The sequence below is a fragment of the Ceratotherium simum genome, chromosome 18 (genome assembly GCF_057802395.1).
Source record: "Ceratotherium simum simum isolate JZ-2026a chromosome 18, ASM5780239v1, whole genome shotgun sequence".
Taxonomy (NCBI): domain Eukaryota; kingdom Metazoa; phylum Chordata; class Mammalia; order Perissodactyla; family Rhinocerotidae; genus Ceratotherium; species Ceratotherium simum.
This window is the reverse complement of record NC_141917.1, coordinates 35,101,577-35,116,150: the sequence shown is the minus strand read 5'-3', so window position 1 is coordinate 35,116,150 and position 14,574 is coordinate 35,101,577. Positions and strand designations below refer to the sequence as shown.

The 14,574-nt window shown below is 36.4% G+C and overlaps 1 protein-coding gene and 1 pseudogene across 1 annotated transcript in view; both read right to left on the bottom strand.

Annotated features, from left to right (window-relative positions):
* CCDC152 (coiled-coil domain containing 152) overlaps window positions 1-14,345 on the bottom strand; it is a 53,022-nt gene extending 38,677 nt beyond the window's left edge. The window contains exons 1-3 of the mRNA XM_004422778.3: window positions 14,259-14,345; window positions 12,414-12,519; window positions 5,516-5,584 (exon numbers count right to left, since the gene is read on the bottom strand). Of these exons, the coding sequence (XP_004422835.1) occupies window positions 5,516-5,584; window positions 12,414-12,519; window positions 14,259-14,345 (262 nt within the window). The remainder of the gene's footprint in view (window positions 1-5,515; window positions 5,585-12,413; window positions 12,520-14,258) is intronic.
* On the bottom strand, window positions 11,448-11,997 carry LOC106800632 (glutathione peroxidase 1 pseudogene; annotated as a pseudogene).
* Window positions 14,346-14,574: the final 229 nt, after the last annotated feature.

The following is a 14,574-nucleotide window of genomic DNA, read 5'->3' as shown; positions in this document are numbered from 1 at the left end:
TTTCTTAAGGAGTAGCTGATCATGGATTAGCCTACTTTCTCAGATAATTCTCTTATAGAATAGCACTGAACTATATGCTATTGCCCCTTTTTAAACATTCTGATCAATAATCAGTTTTGATTAAATCATTTTGCTTAGCACAATTTTGTATAGTAAAGTCGTACTATATATAACATTGTCTTCTTTGAAACCTACCCTGATATAGTGTAAGAGCCTAAATAAATTCAAGTTATTCAGATTCAGTTCAGATAGGAAAAAAGCAATATTTAGTTGCAAGAAATTGTCTAGAGATAATTGGCAAAAATAAGTTTGAATTCTACTAATTTTGGAGGTGCTCCATATTTGCAGCTGACTTCATGTGTCTCTCTCTTTTCTCCATATGACACACTGCCCATGTGTTTGAATTCCTAAATTAAATTTCTGAAATTCATTTGATCTAGTATTGGTTATATGGTGATAATTCTCTAATGGAGAAAAATCTCTGAGTCTTGTTTTCTTTGCCCTGGTAGTAAACTTTGGCCATAAGTTAGAGGGCATGATGTCACCATCTTTCATATAATGAATTACTGGGGTTCTCCTGAAATAGCATATAGAATAATACACAATAATATAATATATGAAAAGTTCCTATCATTTGATACATTGTGATGAATCATACTCTGTTTCTAAGGACTCATGTCCACATCCTGAACTCCAAATAAACATTACTTCAAAGACAGGAAGGAGCCATTCTTTGAGTTATAAAGACCAAAGTTGGGGGTAGAGAATAGGAGAATCAAGCAACAAGAAAAAAAAAGCCCATAGTATAAAGGGCTGCCAACACTTTTGAATAACCTGCATGACGTGCCCTTGCCTCTTCTCCACCTTGATAGACAGCATATCAGATGCAATTCATTAATATTGCTTCATGACTTTCATTCCCAGTGTCAGGTTAGCAGTAATAAAAGGAAGAGCTTCTTTGGTGCTTGGCAATGACAACATCTCAGAAAATACATTTAATTTGATCATCCAATCATTCATGAGAATGAGAAAGACTCAAGTTTTCCCTTAAGTTAAGAAATTCCAGTGCTATTGCCAAAACTGGTTTAATATCTTGGCTAGAGGGACCAACCGCTTTCTCATATATAACTGGTAGGAAGTTAGGAGGGAATAGACTGGTTAACATAAATAAAAAAATCTAAAATGTAGTGACACACAGATATGGTGTTCTAAACTAATAGTCTCCAAACTTTTATAACTGTATGCCCTCAATAAAAATAAGGAGCATGTACTCCCCAATTCATTTCTGTTTACTTATATATCATGTATATGCATATACATATATATACACACTACATTCTAATTGTGCACAATGCTTAAAACAGATAAAAGTAGAAATTAACAAGGTGAACTAAAGAGAAAATGTCAAATTATTTTAATATTATTTAAAGTATTGTTATAAAACTTCAAAATTATTGAATTATCATTATTGTTAATAAATTTTAGTGAGACAATGGAACTGAAAATGTGTCAGTAATTTTTACAATGTTGATTTAACTCTGATATAGAAATTTGAAGCCTGGTTTCAATATTCAGATTGTTTTGATATTTGGTTTTAATGGAACAAATGCATCACTGGCTGTACTAACTAAATCATGATATTCATTTTTTTTGAGGAAGATTGGCCCTGAGCTAACATCTGTTGCCAATCTTCCTCCTTTTCTCCTTTTTCTCCCCAAAGCCCCAGTACACAGTTGTATGTCGTAGTTGTACATCCTTCTAGTTGCTCTATGTGGGATGCCGCCTCAGTATGGCTTGATGAGCAGTGAGTAGGTCCGTGCACAGGATCCGAACTGGCGAACCCCATCCCGCCAAAGTGGAGTGTGCGAACTTAACCACTATGCCACCGGGCCAGCCCCCATGATACTCATTTTTTTTTTTTTTGTGAGGAAGATTGGCCCTGAGCTAACATCTGCCAATCCTCCTCTTTTTGCTGAGGAAGACTGGCCCTGGGCTAACAACCGTGCCCATCTTCCTCTACTTTATATGGGACGCCGCCACAGCATGGGTTGCCAAGCAGTGCGTCGGTGCGCGCCCGGAATCTGAACTGGCGAACCCCAGGCTGCGCAGTGGAGCGCGCGCACTTAACCACTTGCGCCACCGGGCCGGCCCCATGGTACTCATTTTTAAATCCCAAACACCAATTACGCAAAGGTGATTATTTTTGGAATTTTGTGAAATATCTATCTTCCTTGATGTTAATTGTTCTTAAAAACCTCTCAAAAGGTTTTTTAAAATAAACAAGTAACAAAATCACTGAGAATCACTGTCTGAAGAATTCTTATTGAATTTAGCATTCCTGTCAAAATTGACTATAGTGGAGCCATTTTAAAATGGATTTGGAGCTGCCCTTCCAAAAAAACTGCCTTGCTGTCTTGAACCTTGGACTGGGCCAAACGGCAATTATTTTACAAGCAAGTGTTTGAGAAGTCAGCAGGAGAATGGACATTCTGATCACAAAGACTAAGGATTGTGGACTTTCTGAAGATAGAATCAAGAGTCAATCAATGTTTAGCCAAGACTAGCTCTCTGCCTCTAACTCAAATTCTTTGTAATACAACCTCCCTTCTTTGTCTTTAAAAGCCCCTGACTTTTATTCCCTAGTGGGACACTATTTGGGTTTCTACCTGAATCTGTGCTCCCTGAATTGCAATTCTTTGATTTCAAATAAACGCTTTGCCTCTTAAACTGGTTTCTGTTTTTGCAGGTTGATAGTCCTATGCCAAGCTAATGTTCAGGTGATAATACTTGAAGTTGACATATTTTCAGCTTCCAAATCCCTTAAAGATGGAACCATTTCTAAATAACCATTTGAAAATAGTCTTGCTATAGATTAATTTTCTCCCAAAAGCAGTTATTTGGCTACCGTTGGCTGACATTTCATCAGGTATGATAGATTTTCACTATTTTAAACTTTTTAATATGTCTGATGAAGAACCTGTACAGAGGTAGGAGAAGTGACAGCTTTGCTACTTTCTTATTATTGACTTGTGCTTGCATTATTAGCATTCTTGTCAATCCGTGTTTTATTTCTTAAAGCTACTCGTCCCCCTTTCTGAAAGAATTAGTTTGATTGTAAGTAGCTAATATAATATATAAACCCGCTTAACCAGGTACATGTAAACTGTACTACATGTCAATACACTGAGACTGGAGAAAAAATAAAGATGCAATTGTTCAGTTTTAGAACTCCCACTCTCCTTGGGAGAAGAGGAATCTTGTGTATCATAAATCACACGTAACTGACGTACACAGAGAGTAAGGAATAACATTCCATTATTAAATTTTCGTCAGATTATTTGCCTTGATTTTTAGATAAAAATTAATGTAAATGGGAATTCCAATGTTTTCTTCCTGCATCTCAGTGGATCATCTTTTACATACCCCATAAGCTCCTACAGAAAAGATTGATAGATGAAGGTAAAGGAAGGTATAATTTCTCTTATGGTAGCTGAAGAAACTCTTAAGCCTAGAGGGTAATTGATTCACCAGCTTGTTAATGTTATCAAGAAACCACGTCCTTTTAATCTCTCCTTCCTGCTATCCTCAATGCTGTCATAATTTTCAAGCTGGAAGCAAGAAGTTTGCAATAATTTTAGGCATTATAGTCACACTTATCAACAACCAGAACACAGTCCATCTTTTGGGAGGGAAGGAAGTTATTCCAGAAGCTGTCCCTCGGAGCTGGGGTGTAATTACCTTCCCCTGAGGCATGTGGTTGCGTGGATGAAGAATGTACGTCAGAAAAAAATCAGGTTTCTATTAAGAAGAAGAGGAAATCGTTTCTGGGGAGGTAAACATTTGTAACCACTCTGTAGCCTAAATAAGCACATTAACCATAGAATCTTGACAATCAAATGGATGAAAGAGGTGAAAGACAGGTAGTTCACATCTATCACTTTGCCCAAACCAAGGCCTATAGAGGCACTGGAAAAATAAATCAATGAGTCATTATTTCTTCCTGAGAGGCACCATAGGATATCCATTTTCAGAAATGGTTATTTAAAAATTTGTCCTATATCTGTGAAAAGATGGTATTCTTGACTTCTGGTCAGTATTGGATATCCTTCTACAAAGAAAGAATGTTTTATGTACTCATTATTGAATTATAATTGACTTTCTGGGACTTCGAAGTATTTAACTTTAATTTCTGGCAGATGTTTTACTTGAACAAAATCCTGAAAGAGTTAAATACCATACGAATCCTAGAATAAGAGGATTGTAAAGGATTATGAACATTCACATATTTTTTCATTGTAGTTAGGTGTTGTATTTAGTCACAGAGAAGGGAAAAGTTGTTCTGAGCCATCAGCATTGAATTGGGAAAAGGAAAGCACAAATCAGGTGTGGCATGGGGATCAAATACTGTGAAAAAATGAGCAGAATGCTAGAACCAAGCAAAGTGAAAATCTATGGGACATATGGGGATCAGAAGGAATTAGCCAAAAGGAAAGGTATTGGAGATGATATGGTTTCCCATCTATTACCCTTCTTGATCTTCAGAACAGCTTTTAGTGGTATACTGATAGTGAAATGAATTCTCTCTGTACTGCAGATGTGTTTGTGTGTGAAGTCTTCTAAGACACTTTCTGTATTTGTTTCATTAACACTTGAGGAAGTATTTTAAGGTAAAGTAATGGGGAAAAGGTAAGAACTAATAGTAATTCTTAAAAAAAGATAAGGCTCAATTAGAACATTATAAAGACAGTAAGGTATAACATGCCAAATCAAATAAATAGCATATAAGATCACTATTATATCTCACCTACATTTGTAAAGTACCTTCTTTCTGGTAAAAGCAGAAGACTAAGATCAGAAATTCTTGTTTGATGTGGGTTTTATCTTGGAAGGGACCTTAAAGGCAATTTAGTCTAATCTCCAATATAGTAGGGGAAAGTCCCACAAACACTACACTGCAGCTAAATCAGAACAGGACAAAACACTTGGTTGCTTTGTCTGTATTGTCAATGGTAAGCCTATTGGGTTGGCAAGACTAGCAAAAAAAAAGATAAGCTGAATGTGTTGGCTTCATTCATACACACATAGCCTTAATCTATGACAAAAAATTAAATAGTAAACTGTCACTGCAGTTTGAATAGCGTATTCATCATGTAACTTCTAGTAAATACCCGCCCTTCAAAACTGCACACAGGGTTATTAAAGACCAGGAGTACTACTGAGAATAAATATACTTCTAAACTTTTGAAAGTAATAAAGAGAATTATTATTACTGATTATAAAACCTCCCCTGATGTCCCTGTCATAATAGGACTCAATTATTCTGTTCAGCATGGCATTTCTTACTTCACAATAATTTAGGAAAGTATATTAAGTAGTAAGGAGTCTTGCCCTTAGCTGATGAATTTAACAAGACCAGATTAAAAGAAACTTATTGTCAAGGATGTAAAAACTCTCTATTTTTAAAGGTGCTCAAATATATCATTTTTTTTCAGATTTTATTTTTTTTCTAACTTACCTTTCAAATTATGTTGATATTCAATGGTCTGTTGTAGCCCTTTTATCATATTATGAAGAGTAGCACATTCTAAAACACGAAAGGTAAATTTATTTCAAGATCATTTGCTTTCATTTTGGACTTATTCTCTCAAAGTTGAAATACTTAAAATAAAGTAATATTTAATTGACAATTATGAGATTTTAATAAAGCAACCAGGTATTTCAAAATTAATTATATAATAAATATTTTTTAATCATCCTTTAAGTCAAATGCATTCCAGCATTTAGTAATGAGTTTTCTAAGGCACAATAAATCCAATATAGTAGGGATTCACTCCGTGTGCCTTAACAATATCTGCCCTAGAAGTAAGCACACTTCTGGGGAACTATGAGGACTATATCCATGTGAGTTTTCCATGAAAGAACATCCCAAGGAAAGAGAGTCAAGGTACATTAAATTTTGCTCAAAGAAAGAGAGTCAGAGCTGGTGAGAGGTGTCATCTGGGAGAAGATAATGCTTTTCTTCCTCACTGTTCTGCAACCTGTCCTCTTAGTACTCATGCCTGAGTCTTAGGGTAAGGGAGTAACAACAAAAGGGGTAAAAACTCAATGTGTTGAGTTACAAGGCATCAGCAACTTTGGTGCCAATGACTTCTTCCGTAGTGAGAGATGGAGACTTCATTGTAAGCATTAGGGCCCTGAAATGTGCACATAAGCTTTCAGTATACTCTTGGTTCCATCACCAGCACAACGAAACCTTTGATGGATAGCAACAGTGGTGGAAACTTCTGTAACTTTAAGCAGTCCACTTGGCTGAGAGCTCCAGGATAGCAGGGGCTAGTTCCTGTTTTGTTTTCCATTTCTCCCTAGTACTTAGAGCAGTTGTGTGGCCCACAGTAGGCACTCCATAAATATTTGTTGAGTGATTGATCAACAGACAGGTAATATCATAGTAAGCTGAAGCCAGAAAAGGTTAAGTGGAGAAGCTCTGGCCTGAAAATAATAACATATATTGCTATTCTAACTGGTTTGCAAATATTAAATCATTTAACCCTCTTAACCCTGTGAGGTTGGTCCTAGTATTTGCCTCATTTTACATATGAGGAAATTGACACAGAAGTTTAGGAAATTGCCCAAGGTCACACTTATAACAAGTAAGCGGTAGAGCTACAACTTGAATCCCAGCAGTCCAGCACTAAAGTCTATGATTTCAACTACTTTACTACCTCCAAGAAGGCCAGCTCAGGAGCACTTCTTCAGAGTAATTTGAGTAGGTTGGAGGCCCTGGAAAGAGGCCAAGAACAGAACCAGAGAAAGACTCTTTGCGATAGTTATTGCTGTCACATTTTTACTATAGGTTGGGAAACATAGGTTGCACTAATATAAGTTTACAATTATCTTAGCTAAATATATAATGATGAAAACTTCATAAAAGAATAACAATATTCTTAAAAAGAAAAATAACTTTAAATTTTAAGGGCAATTTCACCCGTATGTGCTTGGCTTAACAGCTAATAAATATTGAACCTATTCTCTTCCTTTCAGTTTTAGAGGCCCATGACTGATATTAAGCCAGTATGTACTAGTATGATATACTGACTAGCTTCCATTCTAATGGGTATCTGTTTTGATGGTTAAATATTAAATACTACATGTGTAGCTAATAATAACAAGTTGTCTAGGTATAATACTAGTACCATTTATTGAATGTTTACTCTGCCAGGCATTACCCTAAGTGCATTATAAACATTACTCCAATTAATATCTACAATGATACTGAGAAGTTGGTATCATCCTGATTCTACAAAGGGAGGAAGTCATCCACAGGGATTTGGTTACTTGCCAAAGATTCCACAGTTAGTAAATGGAAGGTACAGACTTGAACATAGGTTTTTCTCATTTCAAATTCTGTGCTCTTAATCTGCTATCCAATTCTTCCTCAGGAATTGTAGGATATGCTGATGAAACCATGAAACTTGGAGTCAGAGGAACTAGATTAGAGTTTCAGCTTCTCCGCTTTCTAGCTATGATGCCCTGAACACTACTTAACCTATTTGAGCTTTATATTTTTCATCTGCAAAGTAAAAGTGTGGGTAATATCTATCCTACCTCACACATAAGACTATTCTAATATATAAGACTGTTCTGACAACCAAATGAGAAAACACATTTTCTAAATTCACTCACAAATATTTGACATTGTTATTGTTGTTATTATTATTTCTCTCCTCCGTGTCCCACAACAATTTGTATATATCTCTTTTCTCTATTTATCACATTGCATTTTAGTTATTTGTGGTTTCTCTTACTAGACAGTGAACTCTTAGAGGTGAAGATGATATCTTATTTATTTTGATATCCCTTGCATCTAATGTGGTGACTATTTCACAGAGGTTCAATAGTTTTTTATTTATTGACTAAATGAAGGAATCAGTGCTGTGGGCAGAATGCAAAACTTCACCTTTTGCTTAGGAGTCCTGCTCTCAGTTTCCATATACTTTCTTTAGCTATGCTAAGAGAAATGAAAGTATTTTGCAGACGTTAAAAGGTTTATGCAGATATAAGTTTCTACTATTATGGTTTTTCACTCCTCCCCATACCCCCTCTACCGTCCCTGCCATTCAGACAAAGTTCTCACCATCCTCCCTTTTCTCTCTTGCTATTTCCCCGTAATAGAATGATGGTTAAATTACATTTGACATTATCTAGTCCATGTATGTTACAGTATTAGCTGCTACAATTAAAAAATTAAGGGAGCATGAACTCTGCCATCACTGTCTTTGTGCCTTTTAGAGGCATGAATCCGGCAATTCATGAAATATGGTAGCTGAAGATACCTCAGTAATCAGCGAATTGAAAAACAGAGAACTGAAACTGAAAAAACGTGTATTTTCAAAATTTGAACACAAGGTGGCTCTCTCAACACATTTTTTTTTTTTTTTTTCCCAAAGGAAACTGGCTCAATAGCAAATTCTTCAAAAGGTAGAATACCATTCATTATTTTAGAATAATGGCTTTTAATTCTCTTTGTAAACCTTACCCACATTATCATTTCTGTTGGACTTTACAATGTAATGTGAACAATACTATCCCATCCAATTCTTAAAAACTAGAGCTCAGGGCCGGCCCCATGGCTTAGCGGCTAAGTGCGCGCGCTCCGCTGCTGGCGGCCCAGGTTCGGATCCCGGGCGCGCACCAACGCACCGCTTCTCCAGCCATGCTGAGGCCGCGTCGTCGGGTGTACAGCAACTAGAAGGATGTGCAGCTATGATATGCAACTACCTGCTGGGGCTTTGGGGGGGAAAAAATAAATAAATAAAATCTTTACAAAAAAAGAAACTAGAGCTCAGAATATCAAGCTACTTCTTCTACTACATAATTTAGTAAATCAGTGATTATTTTGAGCTAAAATGTAGGATCTACCATTAACTAGCAATGTGTGTGTTAACATCTATTTCATAAAGCAGTTGGAAATATTAAAGACAATTACGTATGAAAAGGATTTTTTAAAGTACCTGGTCCTCAATACTAATATTATTTCCCCCTTGAACTGGGAAAGAAATTCTTTATCCAGTATAAAATGTAGAAAATAAAATATTAAGATCTCATTCTTTATTGTTGAACAAATCCAATCATATATGTCGTTTGTTCTTCCTCTCTAAGTGAATTAGTACATAATTGGCTCTACAAGTTGTAATTCTCACATGTTCTTTTACTTCTGCTGTGTAGTATCCAGCAAAAAGGCCATTAGGTTTAGAATAAGTAGAATTTTTATTTTTATTATTTTTATTTTTATTTTATTATTATTATTTTATTTATTTTTATTTATTTATTTAGAATAAGTAGGATTTTTTAAAGTATTTAATTATGTTTTTTCAAATAATACATACACATGGAGTACAAATATAGTGAAAAGTAAATATTTGTCCAATCTCTATCCCAAAACTAACCAGTTTCCTGCCCCCCAAAGCAAGCACTGTTACCAGGATGCTATATATCTTTCCAGAGACATACAAATATATAGGGGAAAGGGTGTTTGTGTGTGTTTAAAGATATATTTTTATAAAAATGATAGCATACTATAGTGTACATTGTTATTTTCATTTACTATATCTTGGAAATTATTCTATATCATATAGAGCTACTTCATTCTTTTTATCAGCTACATAGTATTTCATTAAACAAATATACCATAATTTATTTAACCAGATCTCCACTGATGTACATCACTTGCAAAGGGTTTCTCTATTCTAAAAAAAGAAGAACTACCCATATTCTCTTCTAGTTTTTTTGTGGCCTCAGTTTTTGACCTTTGATTGACTTTCTTTTTTTGAACAGTTTTGGATGTACAGAAAAGCTAAGAAGATATTACAGAGAGTTGCCAAATATTCTACACCCAGTTTACCCTATTATTTACATCTTCTATTAGTATGGTATGTTTCTTATAATTAATGAATCAAAGTTGGTACATTTTTTTGTGTGTGTGTGAGGAAGATCGGCCCTGAGCTAACATCTGCCAATCCTTCTCTTTTTGCTGAGGAAGACTGGCCCTGGGCTAACATCCACGCCCATCTTCCTCTACTTTATATGGGACGCCGCCACAGCATGGCTTGCCAAGCGGTGCGTCGGTGCGCGCAGGGGATCCGAACCAGCGAACCCCGGGCCACTGCAGCGGAGCGCGTGCACTTAACTGCTTGCGCCACCGGGCCGGCCCCAAAGTTGGTACATTATTATTAACTAAAATCTGTACTTTATTCAGGTTTTCTTAGTTTTTATCCAATGTCCTTTTTCTGATCTAGGAATCCATCCACAATATCACATTATATTAAGTTGTCATGTCTTCTTAGAGTCTCCTTGGCTGTGATAGTTTCTCCGAGTTTTCTTGTTTTTGATGACTTTGACAGTTTTACGGAGTACTGGTCAGGTATTTTGTAGAATGTCCCTCTACAGGGATTTGTCTGGTGTTTATCTCATGATTAGATGGGGTTATGGATTTTTGAGAGAAAGATCATAGACGTAAAGTGCCATTTTCCTCACATCATATCAAGGGTACATACTATCAACATGACATCAAGTTGACCTTGATCACTTGCCTTAGGTAGCTAATGTCAGGTTTTTCCACTGTCTACTTTCCACTACTCCTTTTTCCACACTGCATGTTTTACTTTAGTGAAGAAAGTCACTATACACAGCCCATACTTAATGAGTGGGATGTTAAGATCTACTTCCTTGAGGGCAAATCATTTACATAAGTTATTTGGAATTCTTCTGCAGAGGAGATTTGTCTCTTCTCCACCATTTATTTATTTATTCAATCACTTATTTTTATCAGTATGGATTCATGGATATTTATTACAGACTTTGGGTTATAATCCCATACTACTTTACTTATTTTGTTGCTTAAATGATTCCAGCTTTGGCCATTGAGAACTCTTTCAGTTGGCTCCCTTTGACATACCTCCATCATCATGGAATGTTTTCTTTATTTTTGAGAACTATCTTACTTTTTGGTACTACAAGATGCTTCAGGCTCATCTTATATATTTCCCGCCCCAGTCTTAGAATCAGCCATTTCTCCAAGGATCACTGGTTCCTTTTATTGTAAGATGGTATTAGAAACCAAGATCTGGGTGCTAGATGTGTTTATTGTTACTGGTGGATTTTAGGCCCTCTCAGTTGACATAGTAAAGAAATACATATACACCTGGCTTCTTTTTGTTTGTTTGTTTTCCCTGACACTGGGCACTTTATTAGTGAGGAGCCTTGGTTTGGGAAAGGGGAGGCCGGGATGGACAGGACCAGTGCCCATCTGGGGAGATTTTCCTGGACATCAGGCCTTCCTACATGCAGGTTTAGAGGAAGCACCTTCACAGGTAGAAACCCCACAGAGGGCAGCACTATGACTGCCAAGCAGCAGGGGTAGGAGGAGCTCCCTAGGCACAGCTAGGCCCTTAGGACAGCAGGGCATTGATATCAGGCACAGGCACACGGGTCGGGGACCACCAGGAGCTTCTGGAAGTTCTAGGCGATCCTTGTGGCACACTGGAGACCAGGTGACGAGCTTGGGATTGGTCACGAGCTCAGTGGCTAGTCACCGGGTGCCATCAGGGCCTTCTGCAGGAAGGCGAAGAGCAGGTGTGCCTGAGCACCATTCACCACACACTTCTTGAAGAGCATGAAGTTGGGCTTGAACCCACAGCCAAATGGGATGTACTTGAGGGAATTCAGGCTCTCTTTGTTCTTGGCATTTTCCTGATGTCCAGAACTGGTTGAACGGGAAGCCTAGCACGGCCAGGCTCCAGGGCTGGAGGCACTGCTGCAGCTCCTTCTTCTGGGGACCATTGTGCTCAGAGTGAGGCCACATTCTCAGCAAGCAGCACCTCGAGGCAAGGAGCCCAGGCTCCCTGGCTCCCCACTGGCCTGTGGGCATGCAGAGAAGGCATAAACTCAGCATGGGGCTGCAGCAGGGAGGGCGGCTGCTGGATGCTGAGCAGCACACATGGCGTGGGTCTCCCAGAAGTGAGGGGAGAGTTTAGGAATAGGACAGATCATTTTTAACACTAAAATTTTGACTCATCTGAAATTTTTTTTGTATTGTGAGCCAGGAATTCAACTGTATTTTTTTCCATGGTTTTGAAGGCCTGGATTGAGCCTTGGATTTGCCATTTCTTAGCTGAGTGGCCTCAGACAGATTATTTAACTTCTTTTATCCTACGTTTCTTCATTAATGAGATGGAGTAATAATACTAGTTCTATCCGTCTTTCAGGGCTATATTAAGGATAAAATGAAATGATAGTCTGGAAAGTTCTATGTGAATTCAAAATATTTTACAAATGTGTGGTATAATATTAATCACTGTTGTACCAAAAATCACTCTCATTAGAATTAGTATTTCTTTAGGCAGCAGAGAACTAACCTTCCTTAGTTGAGACTTCCTTTGTTTGCATTACTTTTAATAAGCAGTTAGTTTTTTCCAGCTGCATATTCAGTATATTGTTCTTTCCACTGGTTTCTATCATTTTCTGTAGAAGAAACAGTATATATATTATTACTACAACAATGCTGCAATTTTGATTTTTTTTACCTAAGGATATGAAGACTAATGAAAATATAAACCACTTAGTACTCGCAAGTCTAATAATTAAGCCTGGAATATATTTTTAAATAAGTCAACTGCATAATTTATTTTTAACTTTAAAAGTAATGTAGTAAAAAATTGAAACAGACTAACAGTTATGAAAAGTAAAAATATAACCTAAGTTGAACCCTCTTCTTTCCAACTATTTAACCCTCAGTCCCATGGTTAACAACTCCTTATATATGTTTCCAAAATATTTTATGACTATACAACTACAGGAAAGGATCATATTATACTCTTGTTCTGCACTTGGGATGTTCCACTTAATACTATTATCTTGGAGATGATGTCATATAAGCATGTACAGGTCTACCTCATTCTTTTTAACAGCTGCATTGCGTTTCATTTATGAATATACTATAATTTATTTAACTGGTTCCCTATTAAGGAGAATTTGTGTTGTTTCCACTTTTTTACTACTACAGATAATAGATAAATATTGTTGAACATATCTCTTTGGTATCTTTGTCAATAGTATAATAGCCATCATGTACCCCTCAAACAGCTTCAAAAATCATCAATTCATGACCAGTCTTGAATCATCTATACCTATACCCACTTCCCTATTCTCATCACTTCTGAATTTATCTAAAAGCAGCTCCCTGACATTATGTTATTTCATCCAAAAATATTACCATCTATATGTATCTCTAAGAGATAAGACTCTTAAAAAAATAATCACAATACCATTATCATATCAAAAAAACGAACATTTCTTATTTAAAATGTTTAAGAATATGACAGATATTTCAAATTAATCTCCAAAAACTTTGTACCAATTTCTTTCCCTCTAGTAGTGCTCCTTATTAATTTCTCTCTTCTCTTTTATTTTGGTAAGAATCACTTGGTCAAGAAAACCCAAGTTCATTGTTTTAAAAAAGCTCATAATGTTACCTCAAAATACCCATCATCATGGAAATTCTTTTATTATGGCAATGCTACATTGTGCAGAGGAAAAGAAGGAATAGAGAAGGATAAGAAAAGGAGAGTAAATAGAGGTAGGTATTATTCCCACTCCCACTCTTGTTTCACAAGCCCACTCCTCAAATCTTTACTTTATTCATCTATGTTTTCTCAATGGCTATTCCTACTCCTCTTCCAGGCAGAGGAGAGGGAGAAAACCTAATATATACTTGTGGGGTTTGGTCTACCATGTAATTTGTCCAGAGTTGGGAGGGAGACTTCAAATGAGTCTGCTTTTAGGCAAAATAAAAGGAAAAGGGAGCAGATAGAGTAGGAAAGACTAAAAAAAAAAATTAGAGTTAGTCATAATGGTAAGATGTTGAAGGCTGAGTCTACTTCAATTCTTGCTAAACCATTCCCGAGTTTAAGACATCCTTGGCATTTAAGTAGTATTTTCACTTTAATTTTAGCAAAAGTATATCAATTATTTGTTCCCCTGCCCCAGAAACTTCTGATGTATTAGTACAAATGAGCCAAAACCAGACATATTTTAAATTACAGATTTTAAAAATGGTAGAGAAAGGGCTTAGCAAAATACATTTCCATTATCTTTATCTTGCTCATTTTTTTGTAGATTTTTCTTTCTTGTCAACTCCTTCCATTGGCAAAATCTGTTCCACTCTTCCTTACATACTACAACTGTTTGATATCTTTACATACCTTTTCTATCTGTGAGAAGTCATTTATAAGTTTGTCAAGATTCACACTGCTAATCCTTTTCATACATCCTTCGCTGCTTTGATTCATGTCTAAACTAGTGAAAAGTAAATGGTGTTAAAATAAACAAACAAACAAATAAATAAAATCTAAAGAATTACAATAATGATAATAACCCAAATACTAAAGTTTCTCTACTCCTTTCATTGGGGATCTACTTGAGCTCCTTTGCACTCAGAGAATTTTTGTTATACCCATTATCAACAGTAGTGAGATGCATTATGGCTTCTCCACTCCTCTCCACCCCCATCCCAAACAA